At 50.1% G+C, this 27,326-nt stretch overlaps 1 protein-coding gene across 2 annotated transcripts in view; it reads left to right on the top strand.

Moving 5' to 3' along the window:
* Positions 1-27,326, top strand: part of PSD2 (pleckstrin and Sec7 domain containing 2) — a 72,690-nt gene that overhangs the window by 29,568 nt on the left and 15,796 nt on the right. The window contains exons 3-10 of one of the 2 annotated variants that reach the window (XM_048960804.1): positions 1,097-1,657; positions 9,120-9,608; positions 11,074-11,268; positions 14,313-14,393; positions 14,921-15,033; positions 18,153-18,213; positions 24,626-24,716; positions 25,815-25,858. In XM_048960804.1, the coding sequence (XP_048816761.1) occupies positions 1,161-1,657; positions 9,120-9,608; positions 11,074-11,268; positions 14,313-14,393; positions 14,921-15,033; positions 18,153-18,213; positions 24,626-24,716; positions 25,815-25,858 (1,571 nt within the window). In that variant the 5' untranslated portion in view covers positions 1,097-1,160. The remainder of the gene's footprint in view (positions 1-1,096; positions 1,658-9,119; positions 9,609-11,073; positions 11,269-14,312; positions 14,394-14,920; positions 15,034-18,152; positions 18,214-24,625; positions 24,717-25,814; positions 25,859-27,326) is intronic. The other variant, XM_048960805.1, reaches the window with a different exon arrangement.

The raw sequence follows: 27,326 nt of genomic DNA, 5'->3' as shown, positions 1-27,326 counted from the left end.
TCTGGGCACCCTCACAGCTTCTCAGAGGTGCTGTTATCTGTAGTTTGCAGAGAAGCTGAGGCAGGGAGTTAAGATCTGCCTGTGACATGAGGTAGGACCAGAACCGAGGGAAGAAGCCAGGATTCCCATCTGCTTGCTGTCACCAGTTGGGTATGCTCCCTTCCCAGGTGAAGGCAGACACAGTTTTAAATCACCCTGTTTTAATTTGGCTGTTGTGCCTCAGCTCAAATGTCATACAGAAACACTGGCTTCCAGAAGAGAGAATTTCTGCTGGCACTGCAATCACTGGATTTCAGCTGTAGGGCTCACAGTGCTTGCACAGCAGTGTAGGGCTGCTGCCCACGGCTCAGGATGCTGCTAGCAAGACTTTGCATCAATGGGCATGTTTGCCAATAAGGTCCCTTTTATCGAGAAGCCGCTTGTGGTGCAGTGTAGTGTCCTTCCCTTGCCCTAAAGAGAGCACCTCATAGCATACACAGCAGGGACACTTTTGCCAGAGCTTTAGCTGGTAAATACTTCAGCAGTACTTGTATACCAGGAAAGGTGTTACTCTGGAAGGAAAGAAGCTGCTTAGAGATGTGAGTCAGCAGGGAGAATCACACAGGTTGGCAGATCACAGCTGCTTAAAAGTGTTAAAAAAAAAACACCAAAAACATAAAAAACCAAACCCACACCTGTCTCCTGTTTCCCCGGTGCCATCACAGGCCCAACTTTCAGGGGGCAGGCAGTGCTGGGGAGCAGCGCTGCTGTGACCAGCATTAGAGAGTAGTGGGGCTGCATTTCTGTCCCCGGCCTGTGTTTAGGGCTGGGTGTGGGGAGCTCTGGGGGCAGAGAGGAGGGGATGCCTGGATCCTTGGTGGAACCCGAGGGCAGATTTTCTTCTCCATTCTCAGTGCTGGGTGGCAAGCACTCATCCTTACAAGCAGCAAATCCAGATATGAACCCTCTCTGCTTTTCTCCTGGAGGACGCACGTTTTTCCCCCCGTTCCTGCCACCACAGCTGTGGCATCGGCTGTCACCCCGCTGAGCTGCCGTGGGCAAACCAGCGCTGTTCGATCCTCGGGGCTCCGGTGACGTGAGGTCTCTTCTATTGCAGGTAGTGCCGCGCCTGAGCTGACCGCGGGGAGGGAGCCCGCAAGCGCCGGGAGGACGAGCGGAATATGAGCGAGAGCAGGCACTTTCCGTCGTCTGTGGCAGCCCGCAGCGAGCTGCATTCCTCAGGCTCGCAGCCCGCCGTGCGAGCCCGCAGCGATGGGGACGAGCAGCTCGGCGAGCCTGCAGAGCCTGCCAGCGGGAGAGCCGGCCCCCCGGGTGACGCCGAGCCCAGCCCAGCGGCCGATGAGGAGCGCCGCGGGGACCGACGTCTGGCGGCCTCGACGGGCGAGCGGGAACGGGAGGCGCGCGCCACGAGTAACGGCCAGGGCCGCGAGGAGCCGGCGCTGACCAACGGCGTGGGCGCGGAGCTCGGCGAGGGCGGCGAGGCGGCGAGGCTGCGGCCGCGGGACGGCGGCGTGCCCAGCCCCGGCAGCGTGGATTCTGGGGAGGAGAGCTCCCCTGGGCCGCAGGCACGGAGCCGGGCCCTCGGCAAGGTGCTCCTGCACGGCTTCCTGGGCTCCTCGGGAGCGCTGAGCGCTGATGAGCCAGAGGAGCCGCTCGGGTGAGTGCGAAGCTGCCGCAGCGCTGGCTGGGTGATGGCTTACGTGTGCCGTTTCCCAGCCCTCGGTCTGAGTTCCACTTCTCCCTGTGTAACTCATCACTTTTAAAAGCTGCAGCTGCTCTCATGGCTGTCTTTTTGCTCTCTTGCTCTGGGCTTCTTTCCCTATCGCAAATGTGGAAAGTCTGTGATTAGAGCCAGTGTCTGGCTCAGATGTGCTAAGGCTAAGGAAAAGGCTTAGGGACTTCTTAGGGAGAGGGATGACTTTTGGGAGTGTCCCACTTGTGACTTGAGCTGCGGCTGCAGCACTACAGGCAGTTTACTGAGATAGCTGAAGTAGTGGGCAGGGCGGGCACGGCAGCCTGCAGCCATGGGAAGCCTGGGGTGTCCTGGGAGTCCCTGGCAGCATGGCTGGCTTTGGCAATCCATGGCCAGCAGGATGCAGCTTTGCATCCAGAGGAGCACGTCATTAGTAAGGGAGGGCAGGGCTTTGGTTCCCACTGCTCTTGTGGCTGGTGCTGCCAGTGCCTGGGTGGCACAAGGATAACTCAGTTTCTGCTTTGTGTATGTAGCAAGGGGATGGATGTGCTGCTGCATCAGGGATGAGTGTGATTTAGGATGCTGGGAGGTGAGCAGGACGGTGGGAAGTGCTGTGTAGTGGGGTGATGTGGTGAAGCTGGGGGCTTGCCATGCCTCAGCTCGGGTGCACCTTAGTGATGCCCCACAGCAGCTGTGTGTGTGCTCAGAGTCACTGCAGCAGGGTTAGGAGATGTGGCCACTTGCACACAGCACGCTCGTTGCTGCTGGGTGGCAATGGCCAGATGGAGGAGAGGGCCTCTTGAAGAGCCCCCAGTGCCTGTCAGCCAGGCAGGACCCCACCATCACAGCAGGGACCGTGTCCTGCTGCTGTCCCAGCTCTACACTCCTCCCGTGGTTTAGGTCCTCCTAGTTCAGGTAGCCTTCACCAGTGCATGAGGCTAGGTGTAGAAGAGCCTGCGCCGGCCTTTTTACAGGCACGCTCCAAATTTGCATGCCTGAAGGTCCAGGGCAGGTAGTCCCCTCCCAGACCCTGTACTCTGCAGCTGGATGGGTGGCAGCTCAGCAGCTCAGACATGTGCCTGTCATCTTGTTCTCAAGTGCCTGAGACAAACCACAGGATGCCCCCACCTGTGTCCTCCCTGCTGGCAGCCCAATTTCATGGGACAGCTTTCCAGGTTGGGGGACACTGAGCAGGGAATCAGCCTCATTGAGGTGACCCTGCAAGTGCCTATGACTGCACAGGGCCCTGCAGTCTGCGGGGTGGTCACTGGATTGAGGTGGGCTGCTTCCCATGGTATTCCTGCAAGAGGAACATAGATCACAAATCACCCAGGGAGTTGTATTGTAGCTGCCCAGGGTTGATGGTCACTGTGAATGTTATGGCTTTGACTGCACATATCTTCTACCCCAAAATGGAAGAGATGCCACAAGCATGACAGGGCTGGAGAAGAGCAGAGGAGAATGGCGTTCTAAGAGGAGAAGGTGTAACAGGGACAAGATGGCAAAGGGGCATTTGAATCACCTCCTGACTATGCAGGCTTCAGGCTGAGCCGCTGGCTCAGAGCACTGTCTGGAGCATGGCCAAGAGTGTTAGTGGTGCTGGGAAGCTGCGCAGCATGTGGGCTGACGGCAGGCATCCTTAATTCGTTGCATCTGTAGCAGTTAGCAGGCTCCCCAGCAGCAAACTGCTGGTTTGCGTTACCAACAGTGCCAGCAAGAAGCAGCAACTATTTCAACAGTCATAACTGAAGGTATTAAAGAGGAATAGGTGTCCAAGGCGGACTGCTTCTATCTGCTGATGTCTGGAGAGCCCAGGGAGCCTACCTCTGCACCTGTTCCACAAGTCCTGTGAGCTACTCTGTCAGCTCTTGGATGTCTGCAAGTCACTGTGCTGCGAGGGAATGCTGCTTGATCTGTGGCTCCCCAGCAGACAGTGAAATCAGAAGGAAGCTATGAGTGGTCAGTGAATGCTGGTGCAATCACTGGAAGTGCAATTACTTTAAGGTACAGGGGCATGAACTGGGAGAAGTGGCAGGCTGAGCATTTGGAGCCAGTGCAGCCTGACTGCACTCTGCATGAACTGACTGTGATCTTGTGCTCTGAACATAAGGACTTGGATAGTAAATAAGTATTCTGGGAAGCTGAACGTGCAGGGGACAAGTCATATACTATATATACTTGAAGGCAAAAGTGCAGATGGAAAACTTCAGGGATGCAACTGAAATCTGGGAAACTGTGTTGTCCGGGAATCAGGTTAGCTGAGTGCATTCAAAGGTGGTGCTTTGACCACCTACCCACTGGGTGGTTGGGCGAAAACCAGCACGGCCCTTCTGTGCCATAGGGAGCTGCCAGCTACACTTGTGTTGCTCAGTGAGCGTGGGTCATGAGTCACAAAGCTGACAGAGGGACCAAGGCACTGGAGAATTCATAGTCATCCTCTGTTTTTCCATTTCCCTGTTCAAGGAAATAAAGACAAAGCTTTTGTGCTTGTGCTGCAGTTTGCACTGGCTGAATCCCTTTGGCCCCTCTTTCTTCTGTCCCATTGGCATGCCAGCACACTGTCAAAGCCCTGTTCCACTCCTCGTGGATGTTTTGGCTAGAAGTCTGCCACCTTCCCTTCAGCCCCCAGCACAGGCCCTGCTGATCTCAGAAAGTTGCATCTCTGCAGTCAGAGAGCTTTACTGGCGAATGACATTCTCTGCTTTCAGCCCCATTAAGATGTCAGGCTGGTAAATATAGGAATCCCCACCTTTGGCTTGTGATATGTGCTCGGTGCCTGCAGGCTTGGGACTGCTTTTGCACACACGCTTTTTCCCATGGCAGCGTACAGCCATTGTGCATTTCACTTTCCATTAAACAAAGTTTTAGAAAACTTTGCAGAAAGGCACAGTGCATAGGCAAGGAAGTCCTGGCTGCCAGCACGTCTTTCTCTGATGGCTCCACCAACACAGCAAACGAGGTTCTACTTTATTACAACTAATTAACCAGTGCGAAGTGAAATATAAACAACTCAGTGCATAAAAATCCAGTGCGGTGCAGCGGCAGTAATAACTGAATGCATAGCTCGGCATGCCTTGCCATAAGCAATAAAACAGCATTTCAGAGATGACTGAGGAAAGCAGCACAGGCAATTAGATACAGTGCTACTTCAATACACAGAAGCTTGTGATTACAATGCAAATAAATATATGGCTCCTTAGTTAAGTAAAGCAATTGCCTTCCCCGCTGTGTAATACTTAAGTGCACAACACTTCCTGTGGGGAGGCTGCGCTGTGCTGACTCGCAAGCAAGGTCTTACCTCATCTCCCTCCCAGTCCAGCGTGGTTGAATCAGATGCAGGTGGCTGCCCTTGGGCTGCTCTAAGCTGTAGGAAGTTTGCTTGCCCTCCTCTGGGGAGGGTCTTCCCTGGGACCGTGCAGGGAGGGATGTGATGGGCTTGTGGCTGTGGGTGCTGGAGGCTTGTCAGCATCTGCTGAGCTGTCCCTTTTGCAGCCTCTGCCCTGCTCTCTGTCCTCTCCCGCACGCAGCCTTCAGTGAGGCATTTCTAGGAACAAAGAACTCCGGACTTGGTGCTGCTGTAGGAATTTGGGCTCAGGGAATAAACGCAGGGCTGGAAAATATGCGGGCGCTGTTACAAGGGCTTGGGCAATGGGACTCGTCCATAGGGTGCAATTAAGGCTGTAAAATCCTTCGTGTTGCAGAGAGGTGGAGTTTTAAGAGTTTCTCCTGGTTCGTGGAGGGAAAAAGCTTTTTGTGCACACACGCCTTGCCAACATGGATGGATCTGGGAAGATAAGCAGAGCTGAGGATGAGGAGACCTGGAGCTGCAGCTGCCATCTGGCTTGCTGTGTGGCCAGCTCTGGTGGTCTGGGTGGCCCTGAGCTCCTGGAAGTAGGATGTTATCTGAAGGTACAATTCATGTCAGCTTTCAGCTGTTGCAGCTCCAGAGTTCAGTTTGCAAACAGCAGCTCTAACAGCACAGACTGCAGAGAGGACTTGTCAGAGGATGTGAGAACCTGTTAGTCTAAGCCTGACGGCTCTTGAGTGTGGAGTGTGAGCTGTGCACGGCTGTGTCCCTCCTCGCAGTGCCCTTCAGGTGGCTCTGCCCTGCCTCCTGCTTGCAGGTACTGCCAGTTCCTGCCACAGCTCACCAGGCAGCTGTGTGGGCACCCAGCAGCATGGGGATGGGAAGGCAGCATGGAGTGGCCACTTCACAGCACCTGCTTGGGTTCCTCAGGCTCTTGGGACACTGAGAAGTAAGAAACCTGACAGTGCTGACTTGTCCTCCCCTCTCTGGCACGTTAAAAGCAGGATGCTGTCCCCTTGTTCAGATCCTTCCCCAGCGTGCAGTTATCTTGCAGACGGCAGGAGAGAAGTCTGGAAGCTGACTTGTTCTCACACCTTGCTGTCACAGCAGGGGAATGTGCAACTCTGTCACTGCAGTCTTCCCTCTTTGCACTGGTTCTCTGCTCATTGTCCACCCTCTCACGCTGTGTTTGGTTCTTGGGGTGAGGAGATCACCTTTAGCAAAGTTCCTGCTGTCTTGCATTGCATGTCTGAATCTGTAAGTGCACTGGCTGTAGCAAACAAGGGGGATGACCTTAAGGACTTCTCCATGTGGAGGGATGCCAGGTCCCATTGTACTGCCTGGAATTAGTGCTTGTGTTAAGTGCTGAGCTCTCGCTGCCCATGCTGATGAGGATGTTGGAGATTGATCCGTATGAGCATCACCTCTCAGCATGGGGTACCCCCTGCTGCCCAGAACCAGCTGCTCTTCAGAAATGACAGCAGTAGTTCCCAAACAGGTGTGTTCCCCTTGGTGACGAGGTCATGGGGCCACAAAGTCCTGCAATGATCTTCCACCCTGCCCGAGGCACTGCAGAGCCAAGCTTTCCCAGAAGTGACAACACTGTGATGGTATCTCCGGACCAGTAAACTCAGGGCTGTGCTGCATTCGCCTGTTGATTGCAAGGTCAGGAAAAAACATCATGATTTTCCCATTGGCTTGCTTTGTAACACTGTGGATACAGCATATGTTTCTGTGTTTGCTGCATCTTTTCTGAATCAGCCTTGTCCAGCCACATGGTGAGGGGTGCGGTGCTGTGAATTTCAGGGGAGGACACTATATGGTCCTCTTCATTTCAGCCTTGCTCAGGGTCCTGAGGTCCAGGCATGTGGGTATCCTCTGCAGTGCTACCTCTCTCCCAGCTGCCTGCCAGGCCTTCCAGCCATGCCCTGAACATAGTGAGGGAGAGGATCTTGCTGAAATGGGCAGTGTCTGCATTTGAAGACACTGTTTTTGTGGGCCAGAGTCAGTAATGTGATTGCAGAAGGAGCAGTGAAATTGAGTGAGGTTTCTGAATCCTGAATAAAGAAGAAAATATCAGCTGAGAAGGCTCCTTCCATTCCCAGCCATTCTGGTGGTTGATTGTGCTTTGACAGAAAATGCTTGACAAAAAAATGATTTTTACACTGTACTGAGGGTTTTTCTACTTTGAAAGGTATCAAAACGGATTGTCTTGGCCTTTCTGTAGATGCTTTACTGCTCCCCTATGTGGTCAAATGATAAATGAGTGGAAGTGAATGATATCTTGCTCGGAAGCAGCAGCAGGTTTTGGGTACAAACCGGTTCTTTAGGGGAAATCCTTCCCGAGGTGGCTGGGTTTGGCCACAGCGGAGGGGACCAGGCTGCCCCTCCCACCTTCAGGCACTCTGAGCTGGTAGCTGGATTTGTTCCATCTGAAAGGGTCTCAGCTGAGCTGAAGATCTCATCTGGTGAGTAGATCCTGGTGACATTTAGAAGTAGAGAAAAAATCAACAAATTGGAAATGACTGCAATTGCTTTGATTGCAGTGTGTTTTCCAGCATGGGGAAAAGGAAGACCAGATTCTTTCCTTGCTGCTCATTGACCTGCTCTTTGCTCAAGAAGCAGCCTTCCTTCTTTGCTGCTTGCTTAGCTCTGCATAGAAATACAGACAAATTCTTTCTGCCCCGGGAGAATATACGCCCGAGACTGAAATGGTATAAGCAGAGCTGGAGGGCTTCAGGGCTCCAGTAAGCATCTGCCAAGCATGGCAGTGATGTCCAGGGGTACATCCCCACCTTGAAAGCAGGGAGCCTGTGTCTGTTGGACAAAACGGGCTGCATGCTTCTAGATCAGGGCATCCTTAAGCTGCTGCAGCTGGGAACTGGAGGAATGGGGCTGGCTGTGGGGGCAGACATTTGCTTTCCCTGTTCTCTGATTTCTGCTGCTGAGATAGGGCTCTGTTCCCCTACCTGTCCTTATTTTTGCTACAAGCAATTCCATATGGTGTGTGGCTTAGTTTCCCTGCCTAGAAAGATTGAGCTGTTTTGTAAAGTGCATTGAGAAGTGTCCAGACTGCTGGGAGAAAAAAAAAAAAAGTGATACAAAAGCAATCAGATCAAAAACAGATCAATGCCCAGCCAGTCTCTAAGCAGTAGTGACTTTCAGAGACCACCCCCACAAGGCTTTTGCTGAGCATGGGTTTGTGTGCCATAGAATACCCCTTTGGACCGTTGGGGCTGGCTGCCCACACTGTGTCCTCTCCCAGTCCCTTACCAGCTCCAGCCTGTTTGCTGGCCTGCTGATTCAGGCTGTTTCAGGATGGACTGAGCCCTCCCATCTCCTCAGGGCTCCCAGCAGGTGTTTGGCCCAGCTGAATTCTCCCTGTGTGATTGCATTGGGATGTGCCCTGGAACTGATGTCCCTGCATCGAAAGCTAGAATAGCTGGCAGTTGCTTACCCAGAAGCTAACCTTGCAGGTTGGTGCATTTTGCAGCCTCTGTCACACTGCTAATGTTGTGCATTCGTGCCACAGCTGTCTGTAAAGCAGCACAGAGCCTCCCCTGCCTGGGCTCCATCCCCGTGGATGTTCCTCTCAGTGCAGGGTGCCCTGCTCTTCTAGGGTGTCTTGTCTAAGACAAAAGGCTGAAGAGCGTATGAATTGCTCCCTAATGGTTTCTGTTTTTTTCTCTGCTACAAAGGGACATTTGCTGCCAACATGCAGTTACATGAATTGATCTCAATCTTTAATGTCTTCTGTGTTTTTGATGCTGCCAGAATCGGAGCACTTGAAGAGAGAGAGAACCCTTACATTAATTCAATTCTGGCAATTGGTCCAGCTGCAAGTGTGAGGCACCAATGTTTCCAGTTCAGAGCTCTGGCTTTTTGCTGGGGCACAACCATAAATAACTGGGTCCCTGAGGGGCTCATTGCAAAGCTCTGTCTTCTTCAGCTCTGTAGCTTATAATAAAACTGGGAAGCAATTAGGTTATACCACTGAGAACTCCCAAGGACCTATGATTGCAACATCCATTCCTACCTCTTCTCCTGCCCCCTAACTCCAAGTTGAACAGTACAAGCAATTCCTTGACCACTTTTTCTGCATCTCCCCTTCTTGTCCAGGTTTGCTGCTGAAGATGCCAAGCTGAGCTGCAGTGAGGACGACAAGGAACATTTTCAATTCAAAGACATCAGGGATGGGTTCAGCTCGACCTTTGAGAAGATTGTTGAGTCTGACCTTATGAAGGGCACGTACTACAGCAGCTTGGACTCTCTGGATGTCCTCTCTCTTACAGATGAGACAGACAGCTGTGTCAGTTTTGAGGCGCCACTCACCCCATTGATCCAGCAGCGGGTCAAGGAAAGCCCAGAGCTCTTGGAGCAGAAACTGGTGGCCCAGCAGAGAGAATCCCTTCAGCACATGGCTGCTGATAAGCAAGAGCAGGCAGCAGCAAAGCCAGCAGAGGGGGATTTTGGGAGCCCTCTCAGGCACTCAATTACCAGCAGCAGGTCAGAGAATGTGCTGAGCCGGTTGTCCTTGAAAAATATCCCAAATGGGTTCCATGTGGAAGGTTCAGAGGAAGACGCCGCCAAGATCATTAACTCCATCAGGTAGGGCAGGCTGTGAATTCCTAGGGTAAAGGGGCCTTTGTCTTATGGGGTCCCAGCCCAGAAGCAAGGCTTATAGGACATAATGGGTGTAGATGCTTTTTTTCCTCTTGTGCTTGCTCTCACGTGTTGTCGTGGCAGAGAGAGAAACCACAGGACAAACTTTCTTATTCAAAGGCTGAGAACACAGCCAAGACCACATGGCACTAGATCAGCCATTCCCCAGCAGATCTGTGTCTGCCTTTCCTGCTCTCGAACACAGGGCCCAAGGATGAACATGATCTGCTGGGTCCTGTAGGAGCACTGTGAGCCCAAGAAAAGCCAAGGCTCAAGCACTTTGTGCACACATTTGCTCTGGAGGGCACCAGCATTGATTTGCTTGCACACAAATCCCACCTGCTCTTACAGCAGGCCAGCACTGTTGTAGGAAGACCACTGCCTTGTCTGCCTGACAACTACCAAAGTCCATGGCAGGTAGCAGTCAGCCAGGCACACTTGCAGATGTGCTCTGAAAAGCAGGGTGAGCCTCAAGGTTTCGCTTAGGCGCCTTTGTAGAGGTTTCCCCAGGAGTTCTTGGCAGGCAGTGAGGACATCAGTGGAGATGTCACCCGCTGGGCCAGCTCCAAGCCATCGTCCCCAGGATGCAGCAGGGGCTGTACTGCAGTTCTGTGTGTGTGGGAGCCAGGAGATGGGCAGCCAGGCAAGGAAAGAGCCAGAACATGGGATTATGTCCGGCTAATTATTGGTCTTCTGTGAGTCACAGTGCCCAAAAATGTGTGAATAAGTGTCAGAACTGGCCTGAAATGACATGGCCTGGCATGAAAACAAAGGGATGCAGCCCCACCTGCCTGGTGCCACTGGAACACGCAGGGTGTCATCTGTGAGAACGGCTGGCCATCGTGCCATCTGGGGGCAGCAGCTGGACAGTGACATCAGGTCTGGTGCCAGTCCCCTCGGCATGATACCCTGGGGGCCCAGCCACAGCACTTTGCACAAGTTCAAGTGCACTTTCTCACCCTCAGCAAATAATCTGAACCTAAAAGTGTATCAGCTATACCAAAGGGTTTCCTGAATGTCAGCAGCTCCAAAAGAGGTTGGTATCCCTACAACACAAACCAGAAGGGTATTTGTTCTGGCACCTTCGTATCCATTCAGGACAGCTTTTCATACCATGTGGGCAGTGGAACCTTAAAAAAGGATTGAGTCTCTTTGCTTTGAATGAGTATATCCTCATTTCTTAGCAAGAAATAATTTCCATCTTTTTCCTACTAGTTTGAAATTAAACTTTTTGGAATGCATCAAAATGCATTTTTGACCTGAAATGAAATAGGGTTTGCCCAACGTCCAGTTCACAAATGTGTTTTTTGTATTTTTTGGTTAGGACAAGAAGAAATCAAAATGTGGTATTTTCTTCAGGCTCCTCCAAGTCACACTGCTGCTCCTTGAATTGTTTCTTGTTTCTGTGTAGTGACGCCAGCTTGAAAGATGCACTCTCTGACTCTGACTCTGACATGGGCAGCACGGAGCAGCTTGACCAGGGAAGCACAGACACCTTGGCAAACGGCTGCAGGGCAGACAGTGAGGCTGCAAAGAGGTTGGCCAAGCGCCTCTACAACCTCGAAGGGTTCAAGCGCTGTGATGTGGCACGGCAGCTCGGGAAAAAGTAAGTGGTCTTTGGTGTAGAGCCCGCCTGGCCAAGCAGCAGGCCAAGGCAGCACTGAGCATGGCCATGAGAAAAGCATCTGTGGTGGGGAGGGTGAGGCAGTGTGAGCTGCAAGAGTTGGATGGAGAGTGAGATACGCACTGCATGTCCAAGTTACCTCAGCTGGGGGGCTTGCCAGGATAAGGCAGAAGGGAAGTGAAAGTGTTTATTCAAAAGTGGAGAGAGACAGTGATTTGTAAAAGAGAGAGAAACAGTAACAAAGCAACAAGCGCAGCAGTAGCATGACTTTAGGGTGCCAGTGGGTGCGAGGACACCAACTGCCTGTATATTTCTCCCAGGTCGTGTATAACACTGCTTGTTTTTTGTATGTCCTTGAAATGGCTCACTGCCATCCTGACTAGCAAGACACAGCTGTCCCTCAGCAAACACCCAGGCTTCCATTAGCAAGGATGGTCCATGATTCAACTTTGTCCTGGGGAGGAAGGAAGGAGCTCCTGAGTGATCTTCTGTAGCAGCTTTTTGTATCTTGACAGCGTGCTTGTTCTTCTCTCTTGGTTCTTGTGACAGATGCAGTTCTGGTTGCTGCTGCCTCAAGCCTAGCATCCTTCTTTCCTGCAAATCTTCTGTGCCAGCTGGCTGAGTGGGGAGCTTCCAGGCAATGAACTTTTAGCATGGGGGTGCATCTGAGTGCGCCCTGTTGCTGGTTCCTGCCATCCTCACACTGCAGGAGCTGTTCGGTGACCCACAGCTGGGACTTGACACATCCATTAAAAAAAAGCAATTTTGGTTTTGATCAGCTGAATTTTAGAAAGCTGGAACACTTCCCAGCACAAGACCTGGATAGAGCTGCAGGCTCCTGGACCAGGCATGTGGATTTGCAGAGCAGGAAATGAAGGAGGTTGGAGCTAGGTGTATTTTAGGCTCGTCTTTCTCATGTAAAACCAGCCTGCATTTGTGGGAATAGAGTACATTTAAGTGATGCATTCAGAGAAGCTGTGTGTAGGAGGTGGGCCAACAAGGACAGTTGTTTGAAAAGTAAAAATCTCATTTTTAGACTTTTCAGCTCATTATACTTCTTTTATTATTATTATTATTATTATTATTATTATTATTTAATTTTTTGTAAATACTGGCAGTTTTCTTAAAAATCCCAATATGTTCATCATTGTCAAGCAAGTATGAAAAACTTGATGACGAGGAAACAGAGGTTGGATATCACCAAATAGTTTCTTTCCAGCTGACAGCATTATGTGATGTTAACCCTAAATGTCTCAGTCCCTGAACAGCATGTATTTTGGCAGCTGAGTCTGCCTCCAACTACTCCAAGCTGGGAGGGATCTGGGGAGGCACATGGGAAGACACGATGGGCTGGGGAGATGCAGTCGCAACAGAAGCTGGTGTCGACCACTGCTCACCATTCTGTCTGAATCCTGGCTTGTGAGTCACCACCAGAAAGACTCAGTGAGCTGAAGGATGGGCAGTGAGCCTGGAGGGAAATGTGGTGAAAGGGATCTCCCACCTCCTTCATTCTGCATGGCTGTAGGCCCAGTTAAGAATCTGAGTTAGGATATAGCCCCAGTGTAGGCTATGGAGACACCTCAAGAGCAACTCAGTCCACCTGAGATCTGGGCTAGACTATAGCTTGCTGCTTTGTTTTGGTTTTAGGGAGCCTTGGACAAGGCCAGCTCTTCAAGTCCAGCTTGAGGTTAAGTGGGATCAATCAGATGTTTTGTTTTCCCCTGTTGATTATTCCTGTGATGAAGTACATGGCTGTCCTTGGTGTGTGCCCTTGCATTCGGAAGGCAAATGGTATCCTGGGCTCCATGAGAAGAGGGGTTTGGCCAGCAGGGACAGAGAGGTGATTGTCCCTCTCTACTCTCCTCTTGTGAGGCCCCATCTGGAGTACTGCGACCAGGTCTGGAGCCCCCAGTACAAGAAAGACAGGGAGCTGTTGGAGAGGGTCCAGAGGAGCCACAAAGATGAGCAGGGGGATGGAGCACCTCCCCTACAAAGACAGGCTGGGGGAGCTGGGCTTGTTCAGCCTTGAGGTCCCTTCAAACCCTGGCCATTCTGTGATTCTGTGTGTGCAGTGCCCAGAATGCCCAACCAGATTCCCAGCAGATCTGGCAGAGTTGCCTAGGCTGAAGGAATTGGAGCTTTTTTCCATGGTTACATTTGTGAGGTGGGGCTTGACCTGTGGAAGGGACAACAGTGGCTGTTTCCCAGCACTTGTACAGCCAACACATGAGGTCTTCTGCAGACTTAGAGCCAAGAGCATTCCAGAGGGCAGCCTGGGGCTTCCTTCATTTCTGCTGTTTCTTTGACAGAGGGGTGAAGATGTGTTGACATCTCCATCACAGACATGATCTCACATCATCCTGCTTTGAAGCTGCAGGACAAGTGAAGAAGTTACTCCACTATGTGCTGTGCTTCCAAACAGCATCCACCTGAAGCTTTGCAGCATCTGCCTCACAGTGGAAGATAAAACAGTGCTGTTGGAAAGGCAGTGTGAGCTCTGAGCTCAGCCTGTAGATGGTCCTGAAGTGAGACTGGATGTGCAACACTTAGTATGCGTTTCATTTTGTGGGAGAAGGAGAATGAATTACATATGAGCAAGGCTGATCATATTGAGATCATCTCCATGTTCTTGCCAACAGTCATTCATCATACTTGCAGTTTTGGTATCTGAGCTGTGCAGATAGAGGAACTTAACACCACCCATTCTGGCTTTAAAGGCACTAAGTCCCCAAGCATCCTTCAAAACCTCCACGTGTTCTACAGCCCTGGCAAACTACTCAGGGGAGAGTGGGGCCAGAATCTCAGCTGAGCACTCCTGCACCCTGACTGATCCAGCACCCCAGGAGCTGGCATCCATCTGGCAGGTGGTGTCTGAGAGTATGATTGCAGAAAGACACAGTGTGAGGTGCTGTGGTGAGAGGGTGAGAGGAGAGCCAGCCTGGGGTGGAGAATGGGAGTACTGCAGTAGGACTAGACAGTGTCTCCTTCTCTGATGAAAAGGCTGATGACTCCCTCTTTAATTACAGTAATGAATTTAGCAAGTTGGTAGCAGAGGAGTACCTCAGCTTCTTTGACTTCACTGGCTTGACCCTGGACAAAGCACTCAGGTGAGCTGGGCTCTCGGCACCCCCACGTATGTCTGGGCTGGAGGGGGCAGAGCAGGTGGGTTTCTCTGGGCCTCCCGACTCCACAGAGACTGTCCATGGACAGGAGCAGGGACAGGTTACAATTTAATTTTTGCTTTGGTGTCACATTTGGCACAACGTACTGCCACCAAAAGCGAGCTTTGCTAAGAACACCCACAGCCTGCTTCCCCGCGGTGGAGAGCGGCTTTCCTGGGAATCCTATTCTGTACAAACTCAGAGCAAGTGAGAGCAACTTCTGCCCTTAGGATGGATGACCCATCCTGATGCCAGTGAGCCTGGTACGCCCTACCTCAGCTGGCAGTATGTTTCCCTGCACAGCTCAGGACCAGCCTCAAGGCCTGTACCTGCAGGGCCCCTGGGCGTGGGCTGTGGAGAGGACAGAGGCTTCTCCAGCTGCTATGCGGACCCCCTTCCTATCTTTCCCTGTAGTGTGGATGCTTTCCAGCAGATTGATCCATGACATCTTAAGTATCACTTTCTCTTTGCAGGACATTCTTGAAAGCATTCCCACTGATGGGAGAAACACAGGAGCGGGAGCGTGTGCTGATTCACTTCTCCCGGCGATACTGCCAGTGCAACCCAGAGGAGAGCACCTCTGAAGGTACTGCTTTCCTGGGACCGACTTTTTACACAGTCTGACAGTGATAGGACAAGGGGGAGAATGGCTTTAAACTAAAAGAGGGGAAATTTGGGGTGGATATCAGGAAAAAAATTATTTACTCAGAGGGCAGTGAGGCACTGGCACTGCTGCCCAGAGATGTTGTAGATGCCCCATCCCTGGAGGCGTTCAAGGCCAGGTTGGATGGGGCCCTGGACAGCTTGAGCTGATGGGGGGCGGCCAGCCCACACAAGGGAGATTGGATCTCAGTGATCTTCAAGGTCCCTTCCACATGAGCATGCCCAAGGTCATATTTGCATGAGTATCTCTACACACCTGCTTACAGGCATCTGTAGTGCCTGCATCCAGGCATGGGTGGAAATCAGGCTGCTGACCTGCTCTCAACCAGCATCACAGAACTACTGGCTGTTCCTTCTCCACCCTCTTCAGCTTAGAATGTGGCAGTTGGGCCTGAGAGCTGCCTTGCCAAGGAGTAGCCCTGCCCAGTGTCACATAAACCCTGGAGTTATTCTGCCACAAACTTCTCTGAAGCAGAATGACCTCTTTGCTTTTGTCTGCGGTAGCTGAGTAAAGTATAAGTTTAGCTGGATGACGTCTAGGTTTATTTCATTTCCCTAGGTTTGCTTTACATGTGCATGTGATGTTCTCTCATACTGATCCCAAGAGGACCTTCCCTGGAAGGGCTTCTCCATCTGTAGACGTTTAGCTGTAGGCCAATCTTGACCTCTCTTCATCACCTCTCCCAAATGTGATCCTCAACTCCACTGCATTCATCTCTAACCTGTAGACAAGGGCCTTGGGACCCTTCCTCCTCGTCTTGTCCTCATGTTTCTTACACTCACTGTGTGCACTCCTGCTTGTGCAGAGGCTGAGCTGGAGCACAAGGCAGTCAGATCTCTGGCTCCATCCCATACCTTATAAACAGGAGAGCGTTGAGAGGGCAGAGTAGGCAAACAGCATGCAAGCTTTGCTGTGGCAACACAAGTTTACACAGCTGCCAATGTCAGCAGCTGTGACAGAGCCACAATAATGACAAGTGTTCAGAAGTTAGATCCCAGTTGTAATGATGTGTGAAAAGCACTTGCTAATAGGAAAAACAAAAGGAGGAACTGAGAAGATTAAACTCCTCAACAACTGCATGGCCCTCAGTCAAGGTGTCACTGCTTCCGTGACTGATCTGAAAATGTTATAACCCCAAACAATACAAAACTCTTCAGAGTAAGGAAAAGTGGAACTGAAACATGACTGCCACCACTCTCATGACATTGTTAATGTTCATGGCTACAGCGTGCCTTATGATGATAGTGGCACGTGTCACAAGGGTGGGCAGTACCACCCTGAAGACCAAATACAAGTACCGAGCAAAACAAAGCTTCACTCAGTGCCAGAAGTGAATGGGGCTTGAAAAATACGCTTGTAATTCAATACAATAAGTATGTGACAGGTCTAGGGGAAAGCAAAGCTCTTACAGTTCACACCTTCAGCAGGACACTACAAAAGTATGCATTAGATGTGCAGTGGTTTAAGGAACCTATTGCAAGGGCTCACTCTCCTCAGAAAGCAGTTCCTTCTTGTGTCCAGCATGAACTGGCACGGGGTGTTCCAGCACAGTGACATCTGAGCCAGTACGTGTTATCTAGACATCTAAAGAAACACCTGTGGCTGTGATACTCCATGGACATAGAGGCATGATAAAGCCAAGGCAATCTTGTCTAGAACTGACGTGGTCATTGTGAAGGCCTTGCAGCCCTCTAAGACGATTTGGGACCCTGCTGCGTGCTAATTCAGTAACTCTTCCTCTGATGGAGAACAACTACTGCAACACCAAAAGCGCTTCGCCCTGCTTGACAGGACACTGAAAACAGAGGTGGAAGAGGCCACTGACCACTGAGGGGGGTGGTGGGCTTTTCTCCCAGACACTTGTGTCTTGGACAGACTATTAGTGCCTTCTTACTCTGATACAGCCCAGATCCAGAAGAGTTATACATCTGTGCTGAGACACTGTTCTAGTAAAAAGATGTCGATGTGATTGAGCCCAGCAGCAGGTTTTGGGACACCAGCTCCACCTTGGGGCCATGGAGTGCATGATCTACCTGCCCCAGTAAGTCAATGAAGCCAAGCGAAGATGTCAGCCCAAAATCTTCCACAGAGGCTCCAGAATATGCTCTAAGTAGGCACTTTGTTCCAAGAATGAAACTGCTTCTGTAGATTTGAGGAAGTGCCTTTATTAAGAGGTGATTCCCTCTTGAAGGGGACGTCTGTGATGGCACAGCCCTGGGATTGTCAGACCTGGAACAGAGGTGTGAGATGTTCCCACAAGAAACCCTTCATTCCTCACACACCACAATTCTTCCCAGAAAGGGAACAAGCTCATGTGCTCAGCTGCCTTCATCCTGGGCTCCTGCGTGTTTGGTTGCCTTTAGCTGGCAGTGTTTGGAGCTTGGCCTTGAGCATAAGGTGCCCAGGGAGGAGCACCCCAACCCCCTTGTGTGGTCCATGCATGTTGTGAGGTGGTGTGGAAGCAGACAGGTTTCTTGACCTGGAGCAGCTGAAGGGCTCAGCATGGTTTTGAAATAACAAGTCACCAGGCTGCCTGGTACAGCAGAGGGTGCTGCACTGTCTCAAGTGGAAGGAAAAAAAAAGAGACCCAAAAATGCGGCACTCATTTGCAGTAATCATTTTTGCTGAGCTCAGAAGTGGTGGCTAAAGACTTCAGGGGAAACCAGTGTGATGACTGGTCAGTGGAGGGAAACTAGATTAAAGCAGCAGGGTCTCTGCTCCATTCTGCAATGCTGTTGGCTTGAAATGAGGATGGAGTAAGAGGAGATGGATTCAGCAAAAGGTCAGATATTAAGAGAGCCACTGACAAAACTGATTTCAAACCTGTTTGCTGGTGATGTTTTAAGGAATAAGTAAAGTCTGAGGGGAAAACAGATTTTTTTTTAACTACCATATGCAGTTGAAAGAAATAAGTGTTCTTTAAAGTCCAAAGACATAGCAACTGGCTCTGTTTTCAGAATGAATGGGCTGCTGAGATAGAGCAAACAGAAACTAAGTGAGAAGAGGATCAAAAATAGCTGTCTGACTATTGTGTGTTTCAGATGGGGTTCATACACTCACCTGTGCCCTGATGCTGCTAAACACAGACCTCCATGGCCACGTAAGTAGCACTTGGAGATGTATCCTTCCTTCTTTCCTTCTGAGTGTAGAGATCTTTTCCGTTGTGCAGTGTGTACTGCTGGAAAACCGAGATAGATTGGACGCAAGTACTTTGACCAGCTCCATAGGGACTGTGGGTGCCAGGCGTAGCCCTAGGACAGCCCTTCTCTTAGTATTACTGCACGCTCAAGCCAGAGGCACATCTGACATCAGTTATCCTCCATAGGCACAGGCAATGCAGCTCTCTTCCCAGAACCTACTGCATGCATCAGCTCTGCCCCAGAAGCTCTCGTGGGGAGGTCATTCAGCACTGGTCTCTGCAGTGGAGCAAACAGCAGCTCCAAGTGTGCTGCTTTTTCTTCTGATGCAGAAACACGAGGCTTCCCTATTCTGCAAAACTGCTGCAAGAGAGTCATTAGTTTCGTACAGGACCAGATCTGATCTTTCATTCCCAGAACGTGAAGTAATTCCCAGATGTTCCCCAAGACACTGCAGACAGCAACTGGAAAGCATCGCATCAGACAAAGAGCAGGGCGAGCAGAGGGAGCAGAGCTTACTGCCCACAGGTGCAACTGGAAAACCGCAGAGGCTGTGAGATATCTTCTCACAGCTGTGCATAGATTGGATTTGTTCCTAAAAGGTCAGCTGGGTTGTTGCTAATGTGTAACAAAGAGAGCAGAATGGGAGGAAGAGTCACTGCAGAGGGAGAGGTGGGCCTGGGCATAGGTCTCACTAGTTGTGCTGGACGGCTGTGGCGTGCAGCTGGGAGTGCAGAGGCTGTGCCCTGCTTGCTGCGGAAGGCTGCAGGGGCTGCTGCCCTTCCTGCTGTCCAGCCTTCTGGTGCAGACAGTGTTGCAGCAGGTTGTGCCCAGGGTTAGAGGAGCTGCTTGAGTCTCAGCTCACTGCAGCTCCTTCTTTCACCTCTGAGAACTTAGGCCTGGAGCCACGGAGGGGAGGAGGCTTGTTACTGCAGACTGCACATGTGAAACCTATGCTAGATGTAGTCCCTTTTTCTGCCCCACAGCCCCATTGATTTCCAAGCTGTATTACCACAGTCCTCTTCTGCTTCCAGCTGGTAACAATTCATCGTGCATCTTCAGAGACTTGCCCTGATTTTCTCTTCATTATGCTTTTAATAAGGTGGCAGTAGAACATAACGTTGATTTATTTGCAGACTGGTTTATAATCACCTTTAAAGGGAGCCTCAGACTGTACAGGTGAGGGCACCACATGGATGCTCCTCATCTGTGGTGGCATAGATGCAAAGGCATTACCAGTGCCTAATGGTGATGGTACCACTGGTGCACTTGTGAAGCATTCGTTTTTCATTGATAATAGGTTTGGTAAGAAGAAATGATCACACGCTAATTAAGTAAGGAAAAATACAGCTTTCTTTTGATCAGATATAGAAATGCCTGAGCTTCTCTTTATTTTTTCTGTGTAACATTAATTTCTTCTCCTCCTCTTTTTTTTTTTTTTTTTCCCCTCTTCCTTCTGCTCCTGGAACCTCTCTTTCTGCTCTTTAACCCTTTACCAGGTGGTAAGTGCAGTCGTTCTAGTGTTTTGCTTTAAAGCACTAGCATTTGACTTGTTTTTTTTCTGTGTATAAAAAAAAAAAAAGGCATTTTGTTTGTCCGGATTCCTAAGTCATTGTGCAGTGTCCTTCACTCCTCGGCAACCCATTAGCAGGTGATCTGAGTCACAAGAAATTTTCCTTGTGCAAAGAAGCCTCCCCAAGCTGCAGGGTACCTGGGGCTGTGTGACTTGTCTTTCACCCGTTGTTTTGTTGAAGATGCTGTCATGGTATTGCACATCACTCATTTTTTTATTTCTCGTTGTAATATTGTATGTCTGTTTCAGTGTTTTCCTCTGCCACAGAGTTGGAAATTCCTCGGATTAGGAGAAGGGGGGTGTTTTGGTAAAGGGTTGATTGTATACAGTAGTGTCTTCACAGTGGGCTCCTTCTCCATTCCAGCAGTGATATACACTGAGCCTGAGCCTCAAAGTAACGAGACTGGCTTTAAAACATGAGATTTGCACGTGGTCACACTGGAGTTCTGATTTAGTACTGCTAACAATACTGCTGGCACACTCAGATGCTGTTTCCAAACCGCCCAGGAAATGTACTTCTTTAAAATGAGATGCTCCATTTTTGTAGAATTACATTATTCCTGCTGTTTAAAACCCAGCAGGATTGCAAACCTTACAATATAAATCAGGTTGTTGCAACTCTGTACCATGCTCTGGTGCCATTTGAGCTCCAGGAGATCTCACAACAAAGCACTCTTTTCCTCCATCTTTGTCCCTCATATGCAAAGCTTTGGGATGTCTCTTTTTCAATGCACTTCCTTCTCCCTGTTCAGAACACCTGGCCACCCAAAGACAGTGACAAATTAACACCTATGCATCACCAGCATTCAGGTTATATTTTGTTGAAGAGTACCAAGTACTGTGCCAAAGCCTTGCTCCTAGAGTCACCTTGTGGTGTGACAAGCCTTGCATTCAAAAAGCAAACCAGCAGCTCTCATGGCCACTGAAAAAAGCATGAAATGGGATCCTTCGCAGGTCCCAACCCCACAGCCATTGCTATTAGTCTTACAAACCCTGTGATATTCTCCTTTAAGCCAACCTTATGATTTGGTGCTACAGATTCTGTTGTGTCAGTAGAGCGTTGAGAGCTGAAGGGCTTTAAGTTACAAGCAGCTGCTGAAGCCACCTAGAGAGTGGCAGCGCTCTGCCCAGAGCAGCTTTGTGTGGTCCAGCAGTCATCGGCACCCAGAGTCTGCAGGATCATTTTCTGCAGAAGGTCGATTTTGATTCTGCAACCTGAAACAGACTCTCTATCAAATCCTTCAGCCCAGTGAGACCAACAGTCCTCACCTCATGCTGAAGCATAAGTTTAGCTTCTGTTTTGTGTGTTATTCCTCTTTTCCCTTACCCTGCCCTTTACCTTCCCCTTCTTTTTTCACAGATGAGTTTTTGGGAGAGGCCAAGAAAGCCCAAGTAAAAAGCAGGGCCTTCTCAGGGCAGGGTGCTCATGCTGGGGAGCTCACAGGAGATGCACTCCACTCACCACTTCATAGCTGTTTGATGCCCAGGGCCTCCAGCTCAAATGTTTTAACACCTTAAGAGGGAGGGCTGTAAGGAGCAGGCCAGAAAGCCACCCTCTATGGCCTCTGGCCCCCAGCAAGCTGCTCTTCCTCCCGGGGCTTTTCCCAGTGTGCACTCAGTGTTCCCTCACCCATATGTACCTGCCCAGCCTCCTGATGCCATGACTTTTCAAGAGCCAAATAACACTCAGCTACAGCCCAGTGTCTTTCAAAGGTTGGAAGAGGCAACCTGAACACTGCAGTTGTCTTGGATGAGTCAGCTGTGGCACAGAAGCAGCAAGATCCCAGTTGTGAGCATAGGAATTGAACTGTGTTAATCAGCCCTGTGTACCCACTATCAGACCAACCTCATCTTTCCCAATTCGTTCTTATACGCTCTTAACCACTGTCATGTGTGTTGTCTCTGAATCCGTCCATTCCCATCCACCGCAGCCATCTATCTCTGCCCATCCACTCCCTTACCCATCCTACCCATTCATCTGACTTTCTATCACTCCTCATCTATTTTAGCCACTGTTCACTCACTCCTCCTCCATCTAAGCACATCACAGTGCCAAGTGATCACCTCACAGTGATTTCTTACGCTTTGTTGCATGGCCTGGAGCAAGTTAAGATGGGATAAAATCTTTTCTGCCAGGAGGACATATCAAAAATAGTGGCTATGTGGCACCATGAAGCAGCTTTGCTGGCTTGTTTTTTAGCTCATATGTGACCAGTGTATCATAAAAAAAAGCAAAATGCCCCCATCTATTTGTCTGACCAGAAATTAAAAAACACATCTCCCTGCCCAAGGGACATAGAACATCAGAACACTGATGTCTGAAGTGTGCAGTTGCTTCCCTGGAAGATTATGTAAACACATGGTGGTCATGCTGATCTTGAATGGTCTGCTGATCTGGTCAGCAGAATCTTGAATGGCCTACTGCATAGGAAGGAAGGCAGCCCACTTTGCCCTCCTGGCATCCCCTTCTGGAATTGTTCCTGGGATTCCTCATACTTGCTGAATACAACTGTAATATGTGAAAGCTCAGGCAGTTCCTGGTGCTGCTGCTGTCCATTATGAAACACTTGGGATCACAGTACCGTTTCTTTGCAAGTATTGATCAACTGAAGCTGAAAAGTACAGGCCCTGGAGCACTTTTCTGTTTTCTCTGCTCTGCTGGATTTGACTTGGAAGCACTTGCAGGGCAATAGATTTGAGTAGCTGACTCCAGCCCCTGCCTCGGAGCAGCAAGCTGATGTGCTAAGATATTGCTGATGTGAGGTATTGCGTCTGAACCACCACAGCAACCTGTGCACAATCCTTCTGACAGCAGCCTGTGTCCTGCCCCTGGTTCTGCAGTGCTTTGACAGCCTGGTCCAACAAGCTGATTCACAGTGTTAACATCCTTGTTGGAGCTTTTTCATCACCTCTTCTGGTTGTCAGAGGAAGGGTATGATTTCATCTTCCCTGGATGCTCAGCAATTAGCTGCTTTTTCACAGCGCTGCTGCTATCTCAGTTTGGGCTCTGAGATCTTCTCATGCAGGAGAAAGAGCCAGGTTTGGTACTTCAAGGTCTCAGGCAACATTCCTTCCTCACTTCCAACCTTCCTCCATCCTGCAGGTTCATTGCTGTGGGTTTTACATGCCTACTCACCCTGTTCACTAGCCAGCGAGTGCACAAACTTCCCCTCCCCTGCTGAAGAAACGCAGCATGTCTGCAGTCTTCCCTGCATGTTCCTGTGTCTGGACCCCCCACAGAGCTCTGGATTGCAGGAGCAGCCAGCTATGGGGTCCCGTTCTAGGCAACAGCCACTGAGATGGCTGATCCTCATGCTGCACCACACTGTGCCGTCTGCAGTCCCCAGGCACTGCAGATTCATTACAGTACTTTATTCCTCTTTTCCCTGATCTCCGGGGTGCCAGTTCATCTGGAGCTGGCACCAACAGGAGGCATAATTATAGAGTTTCAGGCAGAGCTGCTTGAAGGCAGCACCAGCTCCCTGTACAGCCGAAGAGTATGCCTGCAGTCACAGGTGGCTGGTATGTTGTGTCTGCTGTAGGTTAACCCCAGGGCCTCGCTCTTTGCTGATGCCTTCTCCTGAGGAGAAATCCCTCAGATCTGCTGGGCTTCTGGTGTTGGTCTCTTTCAAGAGGTTATTTTCTTGCACGGAGAAGACACTTTTCTCTGTATGGCACCTCCTATGTTGTCTGCTGTAGCTTTATTCTCTCCCTGCAAGGCCCTTCTTCTCACCGAATCTCTAAGCAGGGTCCTGGCTCAGCTGCTCTTATCCCTCCTCCCAGGTCCCTATCAGCACCTTGATGCAGGTCCCATTCAAGCACCAGGATGGTACCAGGATCCTTAGGAACACTGGTGGTACCTCATGTCACCTCACTAACTGCACTGTGCACTCCATGCTCTATCACCACAGAGTCTGTTCCTGGGGACTCGCTCCAGGGTGTGGAAGCTGCGATATGATGTGATGCTAGAAACACCTGTCCTTTCTTTGTAGTATCCGACTCCTTTTTCTGAACCCTACAGCACTCCTCCACACCTCTGTCGCAGTCCTCTGGAGAGCTCTGGTTGCAGGGGAAGGCAAAGAAAAGAGCCACTTGCCTCCAGCCCCTCAACCCTTGCAAGATGAGAAAGTGACTCACCTGGCTATTGTGAGGAGTAAGGGAAAACAGGTGCTGCAGACTGATATCAGGGATGCCAGATGACCTCGCAGCTCCAGCACCAAATTGCCACTGTGGCATTAGTTGGTGATGAGTGACGATGATGTTTCAGTCATGAGATTGTCCCAGGATCTGGGCATCGCCGTCACACACCATAGCGTGCAAGTTCACATGGTCACTAGATCTCTTTGTAACAGCAACCAAAAATAAGTTTCCATCAAAGACAAGTCATTTCCCAGTGCTTCAGATGTTGATACTGCATGCTCACATATTTTCACACATTATAGGCTTTGAGGCCCACCCAAGTTCCACTACTTTACAAGAGTCTGAGCACTTGTCTTGAGTTTTGAGGCACAGTTTCTGTACCAAGGCCTACCTGGAGGCCAGAGATTAGATAAGATCACTTAGAGAGTTTGGAGCAAGAGCTGGAATTGTTTTCAGGTGTTTTATCTCCATCATTATAAAAAGAAATTTGAAATGTTTGAGTGTTGTTGGATATGAGGAAAGAAATCAAAGAGCCCAACAGAAAGTCAGAGCAGAATGCCCCCTTCTAGCTTTGAGCTACTATATATAAAATATTTCTTTAAAATACAGTCTCACTGAAGTCAAAACTTTCCAGAAGTTTAATAAGCTGATTCTTTGCCTTGCAGAACATTGGCAAAAAGATGTCGTGTCAACAGTTCATAACAAACCTGGATGGGCTCAACGATGGGAAGGACTTTGCAAAGGATTTGCTGAAGGTAATGTGACACACGTTAGACAGTGGGATGCTGATATTATTATTGTAGTGCCACCTAGTCCTCCTATGACAATCAGCATTTTCCATCATGCATTTACTTTATTAGAAGAACTGCAGCCTAAATGGACACCTTCTGCTAAGTTGCAGGGAGCCATCAGAGCTCTGTTCCCTGTTGGTGTTTTATCGAGATTATCCAGGGATTTATCTGCTCTCAGAGTATCCCAGGGGTCCCTTTCCACCATGGTATTCTGTGACGCACCAGCCAACATAGTGAACAAAACACTCCCCAGAAATATAGCCATCTGGCATAGATACTTTTCTCTGCCTTCCATTCCATGTAATTAAGTGTACTGCTCCAGTGCAACTAGCTGAGTACCAAGGGAGATTGCTCAGACACTGCAAAGTTTGTATTTTCTCTTTTTATGTGGTTTAACACCACCACCACTGTCTGCGCCTGCCACAGTGGCCTGGTCTGGATTTTACAGTATGGAAGGAAGTTGAAAGGACCAGAGCCACATCAGAGCTGTCACAGTGAGCTTTAGATAAAACCTTTCCCACTATCCTCACCCTAACACCCTCCTGTGTATTGAGGCCGCTTCTGCATTCTGATTCCCTAGTTCTTTTCTTCTTTCCCAGTGCATCAGAGGAGTCACTGGAACTGTGCACAGGAAGAACTGGAAAAACTGAACCCCAAAGTTATTTGTCCCTCTCCTGCTTCTCAGGGCCCCTGAGCTGAGATATTGGAAGGTGTCTTCATGTACCCCAGTTTCTTTTACCAACTTTGTGTAGGCCAGAATTCTCTAGATGCAGTACCTATGATTAGGCAGAAGTATCACAGATGGGCACCTGAGCAAGGATGTCTCCTTACCTCTCTGCTGCTGACATGTCCAGTCCAGTCCCTTGTGTGGCTCATGGACAGAAAATGGTCTATTAGGACAGCAGCTGTCCTGCTCACTAGTACATACTTCTCCAGGTCAGTTTCCAAGGAAAGGAACACAGATAACACAGAGAACACAGATAAGGGTGTAGAGGAGGTGATCTCCACAACCCAGGCATGTCTTCCATGAGAGACACAGCTAATAGCATGTTCTTGTTGCAGACACTGTATAACTCCATCAAGAATGAGAAGCTGGAGTGGGCCATGTAAGTATATGTTAAGTATTTGAGAGAGTATTTTTCAATGTAGCTGGTAGGTCTTAAATCCTGTTTTTAGCTCTAGAAGTTTCCAGAACGTTTCCTGCCAAGCCCTTAAGCACCAATGTCCCTCATGTAGGCAGGCTGGGTTCATTTCGACAGAAAAGCAGACATGGAGGTTGGTGGCAGTCTGTGGGTGCAGGGTCCATAGGCACAGTGGAAACAATGGGAATGTCCCCTTTATTTACTGCTACATCCATAAAATGCAGGCCCTGTCCAGGTTCTTCAGAGCATGATCTTTGCTCAAAGAGCTCAGGAAATAAGGTTATTTAGATCACTGAAACCTCCCTTATTTTCTACACCCTTCCTTCTATAATTACAGAATTGGGCTTGGGCTTGAAGGGACCTCAAGAGGTCTGCAGTCCAGCATCTTCTCGGAGCGGGATCAATGCTGAATTCAGAACAGGATGCTCAGGACTTTGTCCAGATGGATCTTGAAAACCTGCAACAGTAGTGATCACACAGAATCCCCTGGGTCCATGAACCAATGCTTAATTATCCCAAGAGGGACTTTTCTTCTTATCCAGTTGAAATCTGTTGTCACTTGTCCTCCCGCCATGTACCATAGTGAAGAGCCCAGCTCTGTCTACTCAGTATCCCCCTCAGGTACTGGAAGGTTGTGATCAGGTCCTCCAAAGCCATCTCTTTTCTAGCAATTCCACTTCCCATAGTCAGTTCTCAAGAGCCAAGTACTTCAGCTTCTGGGCATCGTGGTGGTGCTAAGCTCTCCAGCTTGTTGACGCCTTCCCTGTATTTGGGGCCGAGTACTGGTTGCTGTGTCTGTATATGATGTCGAGGGCAGTGGTCACTTCTCTTAGTCTGCACCCTGTGCTACTGTTCATACAGCCCACAGTGCTCCTGGCTTCTGGTTCTGCCAGGCCGTACTGCTGGCTCATGTTTGTCCAGCTGTTTGCCAGGAACCCCTGGGCCTTTTCTGCAGAGCTGCTCCCCAGTCAGTTCCAGTCTGTCCTTCTGCAGGACCACTCCAGTGCAGTACTTAGCATCGCTCTGTGCTGCATTTAGCGAGGCTCCCATCCCTCTGACTGGTGCCCCTGCTCTCCAAGTATCAACTGCACAACCCGCTTTTATGTCATACTTGATGAGACGCACTCTGTCTCCTCCACCAATAAAGATAGTAAATGAAATAAATCCGTTCCCCTTCGGCTATACACAGAGAACAGACTCACGTCCCGTTGCCCTGAAAGGTGACAGGTCTGGGAGCAGCTCTCACGGCGGCTTCCAGGGCAGCGTCCCGCTGGGCTTCTTCCCCTTCTGCGCTGCCGCCGTGTGCCTGCAGCACGGCCGGATCCCGGCACAGAGGTGCGGCGTGCTCCCAGCGCCCGGCCGCCCGAGGAGAGCCCGGGCAGACCTGGGGCCACGGGGCAGCACAGGACCGCCTTGTTCCATTGCACCGTGG

Source organism: Lagopus muta, chromosome 14, assembly GCF_023343835.1.
Source record: "Lagopus muta isolate bLagMut1 chromosome 14, bLagMut1 primary, whole genome shotgun sequence".
Taxonomy (NCBI): Eukaryota; Metazoa; Chordata; class Aves; order Galliformes; family Phasianidae; genus Lagopus; species Lagopus muta.
Note: the sequence above shows the minus strand (reverse complement) of the source record. Positions and strands in the feature narration are given on the sequence as shown.